Source organism: Asterias amurensis, chromosome 17 (assembly GCF_032118995.1).
Source record: "Asterias amurensis chromosome 17, ASM3211899v1".
NCBI lineage: Eukaryota > Metazoa > Echinodermata > Asteroidea > Forcipulatida > Asteriidae > Asterias > Asterias amurensis.
Window position 1 is genome coordinate 11,962,823 of NC_092664.1, and position 14,116 is coordinate 11,976,938.

Consider the following 14,116-nt stretch of genomic DNA (forward strand, 5'->3'; position numbering starts at 1 on the left):
ATTATTGAGCATCAGCTTTAGCTATTATCAGCACTCATTTTGATAAATTTTGTTTTGGGGTTGTAGTGGTTAAACCAAGAAGAAAGCAGAGTGTATCATATAGATTTTGTGTTTCCACAGTCTCTCTGTCACCTTGAATGACAATGTTCTCACGATGTTTTCATAACAAAACATGACAACATTTTCAAGCTCAGTGTTGCACTGTGTTGATCCACAAGTGACGGTTGTGAACGGTTATTTTTATCCAAACTCTCGAGCAATGCGTACAGTGACGGTCATTGTAAACATTATTTAAAATTTCGTGTTAGCACCAAAGTTAGTGGGGCCCAAACTTAAATGAGAGCGGCATTCACTTGACACCTGCATGTGTGGTTTGATGGTTTGAAGATGATTGTTGACAGCTCTTCTTGCTGAAATTTCATCGGAAAAACAACAACAATCCATACAAAGTACAAGACTTTTGACTTCATTGATAATTTTGTAACTTGATTTATGGCTATGCATTTGATTTTTGACTAAAATCTACATAGACAAAGCATTAATGATGTGATTTTTTTCCTTTCTTTTTTTCTTCCTCTGGATTTTCTTTTCTTATTAATATATTTTTTAGGGCCTATTTATCAAAATTGTAAATTGATTTGTTATGATTTGCTTGAATATAATTTCATGGCTGTGCTTACAAATGAATTTCACTGCTTGTATTCAAATGTAAGAAGCAAAGCGCTGAATATTTGCACTTAGCTTAGTTGTCAGAGTCAGACTCAGAGGCTAGTATAGTACAGTAGCTGTGTAGTGTGTATTTTTTTGGTGTTTTACAACTTATCGGTCGAGCAGAGCTGTTAAATCAATGATGACTCTCTTTTAACATCAGTGTCATCACAGTGTTGAGTGTAATAGCACTGTGTGATGACAGACACCGATGTTAAAAGAGAGCATTTAATAATAAGTTGGGCTATGTTATGTATACTAGTTGTAGTTCATGTAGTTGCGATAACGAAATAACCCTCCTCCCTTCGGTAGGACTAGGAGGGTTTACGTTAACTACTCATTATGCTTGGTAAGCGACGATTCTTTGTGTTATGACGGTAAGTAGTTACCATAATTGTAACGCTCCCGGAGAGTTTGCAATTATCGTTCCTGTACTTTGTGAAATGGCCCAATAAATGATAATAAATAATAAAAATAACAACTTGATTGGCACTGCTTCTTTTCCCCAACAGTTCTGAAGATGTCTGGCATAGCGTCATTGCAGATGGTTGATGGCGCCCTCCGGAGTGTGGATAAGGTCCAATCCTACATCACCATCGGAATGGAAGACATCATTGAGGTGTCCCTTGACTTAGCAGAAATGGCCACCGAGGGTAACAATACTCTCCCTCTAGTTCTTGCAGGGTTGCCCTTAAAGGAACACGTTGCCTTGGATCGGCCGAGTTGGTCTATGAAAAGCATTTGTAACCGTTTGTTATAAAATGCATATGGGTAGAAAGATGTTGTAAAAGTAGAATACAATGATCCACACAAACATGCCTCTAAATTGCACGATTTTCCCTTTATCTCGTCGACTAACACGGTCGGCCATTTATGGGAGTCAAATTTTTTACTCCCATAAATGGCCGACCGTGTTATTTTGCACCCAAATTTGTGGGATCATTGTATTATACTTTTTAAACATCTTTCCAACCATGCATTTTTATAAAAAACAGTTACAAACGCTTTTCGAAGACCAACTCGATCGAGGCAACATGTTCCTTTAAATTTTTCAGCGACTAGCCAGTAAGCCTTGGACCAGTTAGCTTGACATTTCGCTTGTCCAAAAGCTATTTCACTGGTCCGCAATTTGGGATTTTCTGTCAAAGTATGGGACTATGTGATTTGAAGCAAAAAGGTTTATCGCGATTCAGAACCCCAATGCGTTACGTTATGGTTAGGCAGATTTGCTACCGCGGTGTATGTTGTCACCGGCCTGTATGCTTTGTTTTTGAAAGGGGAAGGGCCCCAATTTCTACTGGAGCATTTCAAGGGCACCAAGGCAATGGCAAGAGACAACGGAGGCAATCGCCTCCGTTGCCTCCGTGATAAATGTCATGCATGAATTCATGGGTCTGTTTTTTTGCCAATTCGGACATGTCACATGGGGAGCACCCTTAAGTATTTAATAAAGCAGGAACGGCCATTGAGATTTTTCTTGCTTGGCACCTTTTGCTTATTATAGGAGACGACACAGAGGGTCAGTTACTAGACCTGAAGGAGATGATGCAAGATTACGCAATGATGGAACACGATCTACAGCAATATGTCAAAACAGTCAAGCAGGTCAAGGGTCAGGTCAGTTCTTAGTCCCAGTTTCAAAAATTTCTCCTGAATATCATTTCAATGTGTTTTTTACCCTTTATACACCGACGTGTATCCAAGGCATTGGATTTGTTTGGTAATTGTCAAAGACCAGCATTTACAATGTACTTGTTGTATCCCAACATATGCGTAAAATAACAAATCTGTAAACATTTGAACTCATTTCTTCATTTCAGTTGCAAGAGAATAATGAAAGAAAATCACTCTTGTTGCACAAATATGTGTGCTTTGAGAGGCCTGAAAAAAATGCTTCATGAGGCCTGCAAATATTTTAGTGAGAACTCAAAAAACTAGGTTACTTCAGAGGGAGCCGTTTCTCACAATGTTTTATACTCTCGGTTGCTCAGTACCAAGTTTTTTATGCTAATAATGTTGTTTGAGTAAAAACCAAAGGAGTCCAGTGCCATTAAGTACAGTATACTAATAGTACTTTGCCGAGTTCTGTGAAAAAAAAAACAGAGAGAAATCACCCGGGCGAAATTTGAACCCAACACCTTTGCAGTGCTAGAGCAGTTGTAGCAATGCAAAGGTGGTGGGTTCGAACATAGAAAAAGGACCACGGAAGGAGTTCGAACTACCAGGGCAGTAACAATAGAGATCAACGAGCCTTTGTGCCCGTGCCGTGTCGCCGCATTTTACACTGGTAAACTACAGCTCATTTGGGGCATGCGTTGAAGAATGCCGTGTCTATTTTCTGGCGTCATTTCGCTGCAAGATATTCCACAATAATGGAGTAGATATTTTGCGTCAAAAATAAGACTTCATCGCATGCCCAGTCAAGTACAGTTCACCCTAATTCATAAAGACGCATGCAATCACAAAAATATTCTTTTCCTGCCACTCTTTCATTCAGCATTTGGGTTCTGCGCACATCGGTTACCCACAGTACAGTGCGCTGCTCCACTGTGGACAATTGGCTGACCGTAAAACGGAGGTTTCTGCCAATAGTCATAATAAGATTAGCATAAGACTGCAACGGATTAGTGGCTTCGAACGTGTTTCCTCTGAAGTAAAGAAATTCAAACTTCTTCCGTGGTTCTTTCTCTATGGTTCGAACAACACCTGAGTGATATACCTCCTGGAGTGGGCCCAATCAACAATTTATTTATATTGTATTATTATTAAATGTCTACATCCAGGTTCAAAAGCTGAGCATTGATGAGCAGATGGACATTGAAGTACCAGATCTTATTGAAAAAGCACTCAATGAAGCTCAGGGTAGCAGTGACAAGGCAGTATCACACACCAAGATCGATGAACTTAAAGAAAAGTTATGGCAGTACAAAAATGCTGGTAAGTCAATGTTTGATCTGGGCCAAATTTCATAGAGCTGTTTAAAGGGCCGTATACATTTGTTAATCACTCTTCAAATGTATGCTAATACAAACTTTTGGTTATAAGCGTACTATACAGCAGCTTTCGATAGCATTTTGAGAAACATTTCACTTCAAAGTGATGTGGTTATGTAAACATTTTTTAAGCCCTGAAAATTTGAATCTGAGAAGTGTTACTGTCTGTCAGTTAAATTCGCACATTCAAATTGCCAATTGCCAATGTGACATTTGTATTTGGGAACTTGTAGGAGAAGCTGTGAAGAAGCACAACCACATCACCTTCATTCTACAAGAAGTCCACTGGCTTCCTGTCAATGCTCGCATACAGTACAAAGTCCTGCTCCTCACGTTCAATGCTGTCCATGGTCTCTCCCCTCATTACATTTCTGAACTGATAACGCCATACACCCCGACAAGGTCACTTATAGATCCTCTTCACAGCTTCTCCTACAAGTTCCCCCATACAGAACAAAAACGTACGGTAAAAGAGCCTTTGCATTCAGCACACCCACCCTGTGGAACTCTCTTCCTGCTACCCTCCGTTCTCAGATAATGGCGGACCTCTTCAAATCACATCTCAAACCCACCTGTTCACTCAATTTTTGTAATCTTGTATTATTTAGTTTATTTGTTGCTTTCTCTTGTTTAAATTTGTTATTTGTTTTGTAAAGCGCATTGAGAGTACTTGCAGTACTGAATTGCGCTATATAAGTACTTATTATGAAACAGAGGGAGAGCACACGCACACAGTTTGAGCGCCTTTGAACAACTTTGGTTGATTTTGGCGCTACATAAATTCCCTCTGATTGATTGATTGTGTAAAAACTGGGTGAAGATTTATAATTCCATGTACAGCCATGGAGGTTGTTTTGATCATGAAGGTACGTTACTTACACTTATATCTCTGGCTTAACTGGTGAACCCCTGCCCTGTGCCTCGCCAGGAGTATTTCAATCACATTCATGAGAAATCTTACTTGCATTTATGCTAATCATTTTTCTGATAGGGGAAACTATGGTCCGATCAGCCAATGAGGTCACAGAGGATGAGGATGTCGTCATGACACAATGCGAGGTGTCCACCAAGTGTCCAATCACAAAGTGCGAAATGGTTGACCCGGTAACAAACAAACATTGTCAGCACACATACGAGAAGACTGCTATAATGCAGATGCTGAGAAATCGCAAAAATGCGTTGTAAGTCACACATCAGTGTGAAGCCCGGTTCATACTGCCTGCAAACGCTTCGCGTGAATTTGATGTCACAGCTCTGTTTTCACTATGTTTTCGGGGCAACTCTTCCGATTTGTTCGTTCTGAATTTGTGACGCCAAAATTTGCACCATAATTTAATTCGCAGCAAGTATGAACCGGGCTTGACTTTGTGGGTATTTTTACTTAAAGGCAGGGTGTACTGTTTTTAGTTACCCAACAAGTTATTTACCATACAAATTTACTTGGTTATCTGCACTGGAGAGCTATTGACGTTATTAAACATTGTTAGAAACAACCCCCTTTGAGCGGTCTAATTTACTGAACCCAAACTCTGGTCGTCAGTAGCAGAGTGAGAGTCAGGACACTGGTGCCCTTGAACAAGGCACTTAACCCTTGGGAAAGGCCCACGTGACATTGTCACTCTCGTGCGTGGTCTCTGCGGCTCTCCCATCCATGAAGGCCTTGACAAAAGGCTAGTGCCAACGAAGTCCTGGGCCCAATTTCATAGAGCTGCTTAAAGCCATTGGACCCTTTCGGTACAGAAAAAAAAAAAAAAGTTCACAGATTTACAAATAATTTACAGGGTTTACAGAAGGTAATGGTGAAAGACTTCTCTTGAAATATTAGTCCATGAAATGCTTTACTTTTTGAGAAAACGGTAAAACAATATAAATTCTCGTTAACAAGAATTACGGATTTATTTTAAACACATGTCATGACACGGCGAAACGCGCGGAAACATGGGTGGGTTTTTCCGTTGTTTTCTCCCGACTCCGATGACCGATTGAGCCTAAACTTTCACAGGTTTGTTATTTGATATAGAAGTTGTGGTACACAAAGTGTTGGCCTTGGACAACACTGTTTACCAAAAGGGTCCAATAGCTTTAAGCAAAAAATTTTCCTTAAGCAAAAAATTCATTGCTTAGTAAAATCAGATTACCGGCCAAGACTCCACTCAATTGTAATGCTAAGTAAACAACAGCTTAATACTAGTCATAAGCAATGTATATGGCAGTAAAATAAGCGAGCTATTTTAGTGCTTAAGCAAATTTTTTGCTTAAGCAGCTCTATGAAATTGGCCCCTGGTGAGAGCTGATTTGAGTTGGCAGCCCAAATCAGTTATAAAGTGAAGCCCTTATCTCTAAGTGGCCATCTGGCCTTGTGAAGTTAGGTGATTTCTTATAAAAGAACAAAAATCCGAACCCGTACACTCCATAAACTTTAGTATAATTTTATCAGATCACAGCAATGCTGAAAGTTATTCTTTTTTTCTATTTTATTTACAGATGCCCCGTCTCTGGCTGCGGAAACAAGACTCCTCTCGATAAGACAGACCTTGTAGACAACCGGCAACTGAAGAGACTTATCAATCAGAGAAATAAATAGAGAAGCAGAACCAGATATAGTCAACTCTCGTTATAAAGAGAAGTGTTAAAGACACTTGGCACTATTGGTAATCGTCAACGACCAGTCTTTTCACTTGGTGTATCTCAACATATGCATAAAATAACAAACCTGTGAAAGTTTTAGCTCAATATTGGTCGTTGAAGTTGCAAGATAATATTGAAAGAAAAAACACCCTTGTCACACGAAGCTGTGTGCTTTCAGATGCTTGATTTCGAGACCTAAACTTCTAGTTCCGAGGTCTCAAAATCAAATTCATGGAAAATTCCTTCTTTCTCGAAAACTACGTTACTTCAGAGGGAGCTGTTTCTCACAATGTTCAACAGCTCCCAAATACTCGTTACGAAGTAAGGTTTTATGCTAATAATTATTTTGAGTAATTACCAATAGTGTCCACTGCCTTTAAGAAGAGGTTCTGCTTATAAAGAGTACATTCTGGAAGTCCCAAATCTCACTTCTGCTCTGTGCCTCTTTGTTTAGCTGTCGTCTTTTAACAACGTTTATTTTATAAAGAGGTTATTTGACCAGTTCCAGTTACCTTGTTATAGCGAGAGTTTATTACATTATTCACAGCTGTGCCTTTTTTTTCTTGTTTTTCTTTTTTTTCAAACTTTTTCTCCCATTCCTGAGAAAAACTTACAACCCTATGCTTTGAAATTTCTCAAAACTTCGTTGTTAAGAAATGATCCTTTTTGCCATTATGTTTTGTGTTGCTCATACACTGTATATTTGTTTTTAAGATATAGTACAGGTTGTTCGCATTCAGGAAACATTGGTTTATGGCATTTTGTAAGTTTGTTTTTGCCATCCTTGTTTTTTTAAGAAGACAAGGGCTGAATGCTGATCATTATTTTGTAAATTCAAAATTCCTGTCATGGTAAACAGTTTGAAACCTGAGAAACTCTTTTAATCATATCCATTCCATTCCAGTGAAGTTTCAGAAGTTATTAAAGTTTCTGGTTTGTTACTGATTTGTTTTTTTGTATACCTGTATATTGTTGTTAAATAAAAATAAATAAATATTGATATCAATGAAACACTAAATGATGACATGTTACTGTCAGGACTGTGTTCTAGACACTATGAATGTAATATTTTCAAACTGATACAAAAAAACTAGAAATTGAGAGTTTGTGTACAAACTCAGGGTGTTCGGGTGAATGGTCAAATGAGGTCACGTTGTGTACAACATTTGTAGAACATTACAAGAGGTTTCATGTAGTGAAAGAATCTTGTACGTAGCGTTTGTGGTTCTCAAGATATGAATTTTTCAATTATTTACCGTTTATTTAACGTAATGACGTCATCAATGACGTCATCATTCCAAAAAAGTTGCGGGTTCATCTACTCATGAAGGTTCATGTTTATGATAAGTTTCAAGTTCATAGTAGTTTAACATTTTGTTCAAAATCGCACGAAGAAAGATGAGGCGAATCCCAGCGTAGTGGAATTTGAATTACGCGCGCCTTCAACGGAGTCTGCATGTGTATACACAACCCGTAATGCCCACAGCCACGCAGTGCTGTTTTGTCGTAGAGCATGGATACAATGTAGGCCTACATGAACTACACGCACACACACCCACACACCCACAATACAATAGTAGCATTCACATACATGAATGGCGATACTATCTGGTTTCTACGCGTAATGAATGGAGGTCAACACAAACGCGCGCTTTTACGACCAGAAGGCAAAATTCAACTGCCATTATGTTTGTGCAAAAGTTTGAGCAGGATAACTGATCTTCAAACTGATATTCAAATTTTGCAAATATGATATATAGTTCTTGAGATATGAACTTTTGAAATTTTGAACTTCCTGTTTCAACCGGAAGTAAAAGTCACATGAGGTCACGTTGTGCACGACTTTTGTAGCTAATTACAAGACCTTTTATATGCACCAAATATCTTGTGTGTGGCATTTGTAGTTCTCAAGATATGAACTCTCCAATTTTTAGCGTTTTTTTGAACGTAATGACGTCATCAATGACGTCATCATTCCAAAAATGTTGCTGTTTCGTCTACTCATTAAGATCAATATATATGGTAAGTTTCAGGTTCATACAAGCTTTAGTTTTTGCGAAAATCGCGCGAGAACGTTCGAGGAGAAGAACACGCAGAAAAAAAAAAAAAACTAGAAATTGAGAGTTTGTGTACAAACTCAGGGTGTTCGGGTGAATGGTCAAATGAGGTCACGTTGTGTACAACATTTGTAGAACATTACAAGAGGTTTCATGTAGTGAAAGAATCTTGTACGTAGCGTTTGTGGTTCTCAAGATATGAATTTTTCAATTATTTACCGTTTATTTAACTTAATGACGTCATCGATGATGTCATCATTCCAAAAAAAGGTTTGGTTTCGTCTGCACACTAAGGTTTATGTTCATGGTAAGTTTCAAGTTCATACAAGCGTTAGTTTTGTTCAACAAGTTCATAGTAGTTTAACATTTTGTTCAAAATCGCACGAAGAAAGATGAGGCGAATCCCAGCGTAGTGGAATTTGAATTACGCGCGCCTTCAACGGAGTCTGCATGTGTATACACAACCCGTAATGCCCACAGCCACGCAGTGCTGTTTTGTCGTAGAGCATGGATACAATGTAGGCCTACATGAACTACACGCACACACACCCACACACCCACAATACAATAGTAGCATTCACATACATGAATGGCGATACTATCTGGTTTCTACGCGTAATGAATGGAGGTCAACACAAACGCGCGCTTTTACGACCAGAAGGCAAAATTCAACTGGCATTATGTTTGTGCAAAAGTTTGAGCAGGATAACTGATCTTCAAACTGATATTCAAATTTTGCGAATATGATATATAGTTCTTGAGATATGAACTTTTGAAATTTTGAACTTCCGGTTTCAACCGGAAGTAAAAGTCACATGAGGTCACGTTGTGCACGACTTTTGTAGCTAATTACAAGACCTTTTATATGCACCAAATATCTTGTGTGTGGCATTTGTAGTTCTCAAGATATGAACTCTCCAATTTTTAGCGTTTTTTTGAACGTAATGACGTCATCAATGACGTCATCATTCCAAAAATGTTGCTGTTTCGTCTACTCATTAAGATCAATATATGTGGTAAGTTTCAGGTTCATACAAGCTTTAGTTTTTGCGAAAATCGCGCGAGAACGTTCGAGGAGAAGAACACGCAGAAAAAAAAAAAAAAAAAAAAAAACAGAACAATAACAATAGTTGTTCGGCTGGTGGCCGAACACCTAAAAAAAAAAAAAAAAAAAACAGAACAATAACAATAGTTGTTCGGCTGGTGGCCGAACACCTAATAATACCAGCCAGCCTGTGCTGACTGCATGTGTATCTGTATCTTCTTTGAGTTTGTATGAGTTTAAAATTGGGAACTTTTTGGGACGCTAGGTGGCAGCAGACTATGAAGGGAAACCCACTGTTCTCGGTAATGTGCACAAGCTTGGAACTTTGGTAAACAATGGAAAATTTACTTGGTTTTTAAGTCTGCGCCACTCATTGTGTTCCAAAGTCTCCATAAAAGAAAACCTTGTTCTCTACTCATTATTAAATAAATGACTCCTCATTAAAAAAAAATAAAAAATTACTCAAATACTATTTTAATTGGAGGAAATAAACAACAGGGTCGTCAAACTTAGTTTCTGTCCTCATTTCTTTAGTGTCAATGTATGTAATACTGATCAATAAGTCAAGAAAGATATAATTAAAGTCATCTGTGAAAGTTTCAGTTCACTACTCTAAATAAAATAGAAGAGAGTGCGCCTTTAAGAGTAACCGGCGTTTTACGCTGGTTGCCAGCACCGCCGATGGCGCATGGAACATGATAGCTGTGACAAAGTACCAGCATTATCAGTTCTTTATCGAAACCAACATGGCGTCGCAAAGTAGAGGTAAGTATTTTCCTTCCAATAAAACGATGTTTTATTTACTTATTGTGCAAGTAACTGTGTACTTTTTACATGTTAATGTTTTTGAAATAATAGGGAAGTGTATGTGTTTCTGTCATTATGTAATTTTGCTGGGAAACGGCAGTATATTTTTTGTAAAAATAGTCGTCATTTGGCTCATGCACGGAGGTCGAGATTCTCATAAAGTGAATAGAACTTTGAATATTAGTATTTAGCCTGTAAGTGTAAGCTTACTCTATGGTGTAAGCAGTTTATTTTGGACAGTGTTGGGGTACAAATTTCTGCCTGCCACCACTTTTTCAATAATTTTTTTTTTCCAAAAAGGAATACCTCAGTTGAGTAAACTAGCCTAGGGTTGGGGACAATTTGTATGATAATGAATCCTGCCCAGCAGGGAATGATTTCATACGGCAATTTTGCATAGCAAAATATTTCGACTGAAAATGTTTTGTGCACACTGAAATAAAATGAATGCTAAGTAGGAAAGGATGAATAGCAAATGGTCGTTTTTAATTTAAGTAGCAACTGATACATTTTGCGTAACAATAAACATTGTGCTCTGCTATAGTTGTATTTGTTTTGAAATAAAAATAGTATTTATTTTATTTTATGAAATTTATAATTTATTTTAAGTCAACATCAAATGATGAAATAGGTTCTTTTTTGACTTTATAAACATGATTGAAGAATACAAAAGTGGTGGCAGGATACAGAAAGTTTTCCTTGCAGCAGAAACAAAAACGTAACGCAGTAAAAAACCAGCAGAACCACCTTTTAAATCAAGTTATTATTAAAAGTTGTTATTACATTACAGAATCGGTTTTTGCCAATGGAACAGTTGCTGGCAGTGTAATCAACCATTTCGCATTGCATCGATGCCAAAAATAACAATGAATCAAAACGCTCACTGAGCGATAAACTCCAAACACGAAGTTAGATTATTTATTTCTCATCAAATTTGACATTTCAGACAGAAATATTTCAAGGGATGTTTTAATACTATCATCATCAGACCGTGTAAGTTTTATGTAAATCTGTGATCATCACGATTTTGGTTTCTTACCAATTCTGTAACGTTCCTTGAACAAGGCACATTTAAATTTTTGTCAGACTGACGTCAGATTCATTCGTTAATTCCATAAAAGTTAAAAATGATGTAATCATCTTTTTAAATTTATTTTCAGGACTTTGGGAAGGCCTTCGCAAGTGGTATTATGCCAGAGCTGGGTTCAATCAATTAGGTAAGAAAATTTGTCTTGAAATAACCTACATGTATGACACATCTTTGAGTTGGCTGTAATGTGCAAACACTACAAGTGGCGTGTTGTGGTCGAGGGGTTAAAGAGCACTGGACTCAGCACTCGTGTTTCTGATCATCAGAGCCCCATTATTGCTGCGTCCTTGGGATGGGACATAAAGCCACAGGTCCTGTGGGTTGTGTAATGCACGTAAAAGAACCCAGGGCACGTTAAAAAAAATTGGGGATTTACCCCGGTGTTCCTGGTTTGATTGGCAGCATATTACGCCTTAGCACCTTGTAAACCATTAAATGGTGCTAAAAACTGCTATGTAAAAGGAATAGGTCTCATACTTTAAAACATCCTCACTCCTTGCAAGAAAAAGACTGAACACTGAAGCTATGAGTACTAAGAGCGACGGATTCGGGTGCTATTACGGATTCGACTACTGAGTGACGGATTCGGGCGCTATAAAAGAAGTCACTATTATTATTGTTATAATTAAGACCTTAAGTTGAGCTTCCCTCTTGAAGGGATGTAGCAAATTTGTACGCTGGTTAAAGGGGAATTCTAAGAGGAGGAAACCAATAATAGGTTTTGACCTTTTTCAAAATTCTAGTGCACCTACTCAATCTTAGGACTACTCCCGTACTATTACTTGGGCACAGTGATGTGGTCCAAGTGAATCTAGATTGAGGGCTTGTGTCCATGGAAATGTGTAGTCTTGGTGTAACATGTTATTAACCATTACTCAACGATCGCAATCCCCTGCTCCACTTCTCCTCGCCATGCACATTACTATTGAAAGTTGGCAAAAATGTTTTTTGGAGAACTTCTAGATCACACAACTACTATCAAAACACTATCTTGCTGACGACATCGCGGCTTACAGAAACGTAATTGCGCAACGTGTGTAGCATTGAGTGTATGTGCATGTTCATTATGTAGAGCCGATGGTATTACCATAGATGTTTTACCAACTCAACAAGAACACCTTGCACCAAGACTAGAGAACCTTCTTTTACCCTGGAACAAGTCTGACTTTTGAGACGCTCCCTTCGCAAAATACATTGATGCTTTGTAAAACTTGTCTTGTGTGTTTTCTTCTCAGGACTGCTGCGTGATGATACACTGCGTATGACACCGGTGGTCAAGGAAGCTATCCGACGCCTACCTGAAGATGATTATAACATGAGGGTGTTCCGCATCAAGAGAGCTTTTAATCTCACAATCAGGCATAATGTTCTGCCCAAGGAGGAGTGGACGAAATATGAAGAGGTTAGTCCAATATTTGTATCTAAACTCTATAAACCTTGATACACAAACATCCAGAGCTCAACTTCAAAACGGCACTGGACACTATTGGTAATTACTCAAAATAATTGTTAGCATCAAATCTTTCTTGGTAATGAGCAATGGAGAGCTGTTGGTAGTATAAAATATTGTGAGAAACAGCTCCCTATGAAGAAGCAAAGTTTTTGAGAAAGAGGTAATTTCTCACTCAGGCGATAAAAGACTTGAAGCCTGAAGCCTTTTATTATGCATCTGAAAGCACACAATTTTGTGCAACAATGGTGTTATTTCTTTCATTATTCTTGTGCAACTTTGATTACCAAATGAGTCAAACTGTTCACAGATTTGTTATTTAATGCTTTACTGACCTGTATGCTTCATTTTTGAAAGGGCAAGGCCACTGCCAAGGCATTATATCCTTGATAAAGGGCACCCTATGAGGAAATTGTAAACTAGTACTGGAGCATTTCAAGGGCATCAAGGCATGGAGGCAATCGCCTTTGATGGCTCTGTATCAGGCCTGTGCTTACAAATGTTGGGATACACCAAGTGAGAATACTGGTCTTTGGCAAATTCCAAATGTGTCCAGTGCCTCGAAAGTGTAAATTGTTTCTGTAATGTAACCTACTGTAATGGACCGTCTTTCATTTCCAACAGGATTTCCGTTATCTGAAACCTTACATGGATGAAGTTGAAAGGGAAGTAAAGGAGAAGAGAGAGTGGAATCTTCGCTAGCGTTTTCTACGGCGTCTTATTGTCTGCAAGAAACTTTGCTCCTCCTTCCTTTGTTCTCACTGTTTGAAAGTGTAATATAGTTTGTATTTTACTCTGTGGAACTGAATGGAATTGAAATTAAAAATCCGGAGTAGACAGGATTTTTAGAAATTTGGGGGACTGAGAAATTTTGTCCATGGGCATCATTTTATTAGATTTACCTTAATGTTGTTATAAACTTAAGAGAAATTACGATACAGAGATGAGAGAAGCATAGTAAATCCTCAAACAAGGTTTATTTTAGAGATTGCATGATTTAGTGTGAACTTACGAAGAATTTGAAGTTTAAAAGTTAGACAACGTCTCTCTCTTACAAAATATTTCTAAATCCTGGAGAAAGGTTCGTAGAAAGAATCAGTTGTGCATTTAAATACAGTATAAGTTCTGAAGCTCCCAAACCTCTAGAGCATAAAGCAGAAACTTATGTACATGTACATTCATTGAACAAATTAAAGATCCCTTTTAAACAACTAACGATACAGAGCCTATCTAGTGATAAGTTTGTTTGAGCCTTAAAGGATCACGTTGCCTTGGATCGGTCGAGTTGGTCTTTGAAAAGCGTCTGTAACCGTTTGTTATAAAATGCGTACGGGTAGA

General features: G+C 38.1%; 2 protein-coding genes across 2 annotated transcripts; both read left to right on the forward strand.

Annotated features, from left to right (window-relative positions):
* The first annotated feature begins 307 nt into the window (after positions 1–307).
* LOC139949612 (E3 SUMO-protein ligase NSE2-like) lies at positions 308–7,376 on the forward strand. Its single transcript, XM_071948049.1, has 6 exons — positions 308–449; positions 1,221–1,361; positions 2,213–2,325; positions 3,492–3,645; positions 4,693–4,882; positions 6,186–7,376. The coding sequence occupies exons 2-6, from the start codon at positions 1,229–1,231 to the stop codon at positions 6,283–6,285; spliced, it is 690 nt and encodes a 229-aa protein (XP_071804150.1). The 5' UTR covers positions 308–449; positions 1,221–1,228; the 3' UTR covers positions 6,286–7,376.
* A 2,766-nt stretch (positions 7,377–10,142) lies between these two features.
* Positions 10,143–13,604, forward strand: LOC139949614 (cytochrome b-c1 complex subunit 7-like). Its single transcript, XM_071948051.1, has 4 exons — positions 10,143–10,196; positions 11,399–11,455; positions 12,564–12,730; positions 13,403–13,604. The coding sequence occupies exons 1-4, from the start codon at positions 10,178–10,180 to the stop codon at positions 13,478–13,480; spliced, it is 321 nt and encodes a 106-aa protein (XP_071804152.1). The 5' UTR covers positions 10,143–10,177; the 3' UTR covers positions 13,481–13,604.
* The last annotated feature ends 512 nt before the right edge of the window (positions 13,605–14,116 follow it).

What these genes read in the sequence shown, in the direction of transcription:
- LOC139949612 (XM_071948049.1), top strand. Translation starts at nt 1,229, where the DNA reads ATGTCTGGCATAGCGTCATTGCAGATGGTTGATGGCGCCCTCCGGAGT. An exon ending in TCAAGCAGGTCAAGGGTCAG is followed by an intron (nt 2,326 to 3,491) that starts GTCAGTTCTTAG and finishes GTCTACATCCAG; the next exon opens with GTTCAAAAGCTGAGCATTGA. An exon ending in AGAAATCGCAAAAATGCGTT is followed by an intron (nt 4,883 to 6,185) that starts GTAAGTCACACA and finishes TTTTATTTACAG; the next exon opens with ATGCCCCGTCTCTGGCTGCG.
- LOC139949614 (XM_071948051.1), top strand. An exon ending in AGCTGGGTTCAATCAATTAG is followed by an intron (nt 11,456 to 12,563) that starts GTAAGAAAATTT and finishes TTTTCTTCTCAG; the next exon opens with GACTGCTGCGTGATGATACA. An exon ending in AGTGGACGAAATATGAAGAG is followed by an intron (nt 12,731 to 13,402) that starts GTTAGTCCAATA and finishes CATTTCCAACAG; the next exon opens with GATTTCCGTTATCTGAAACC.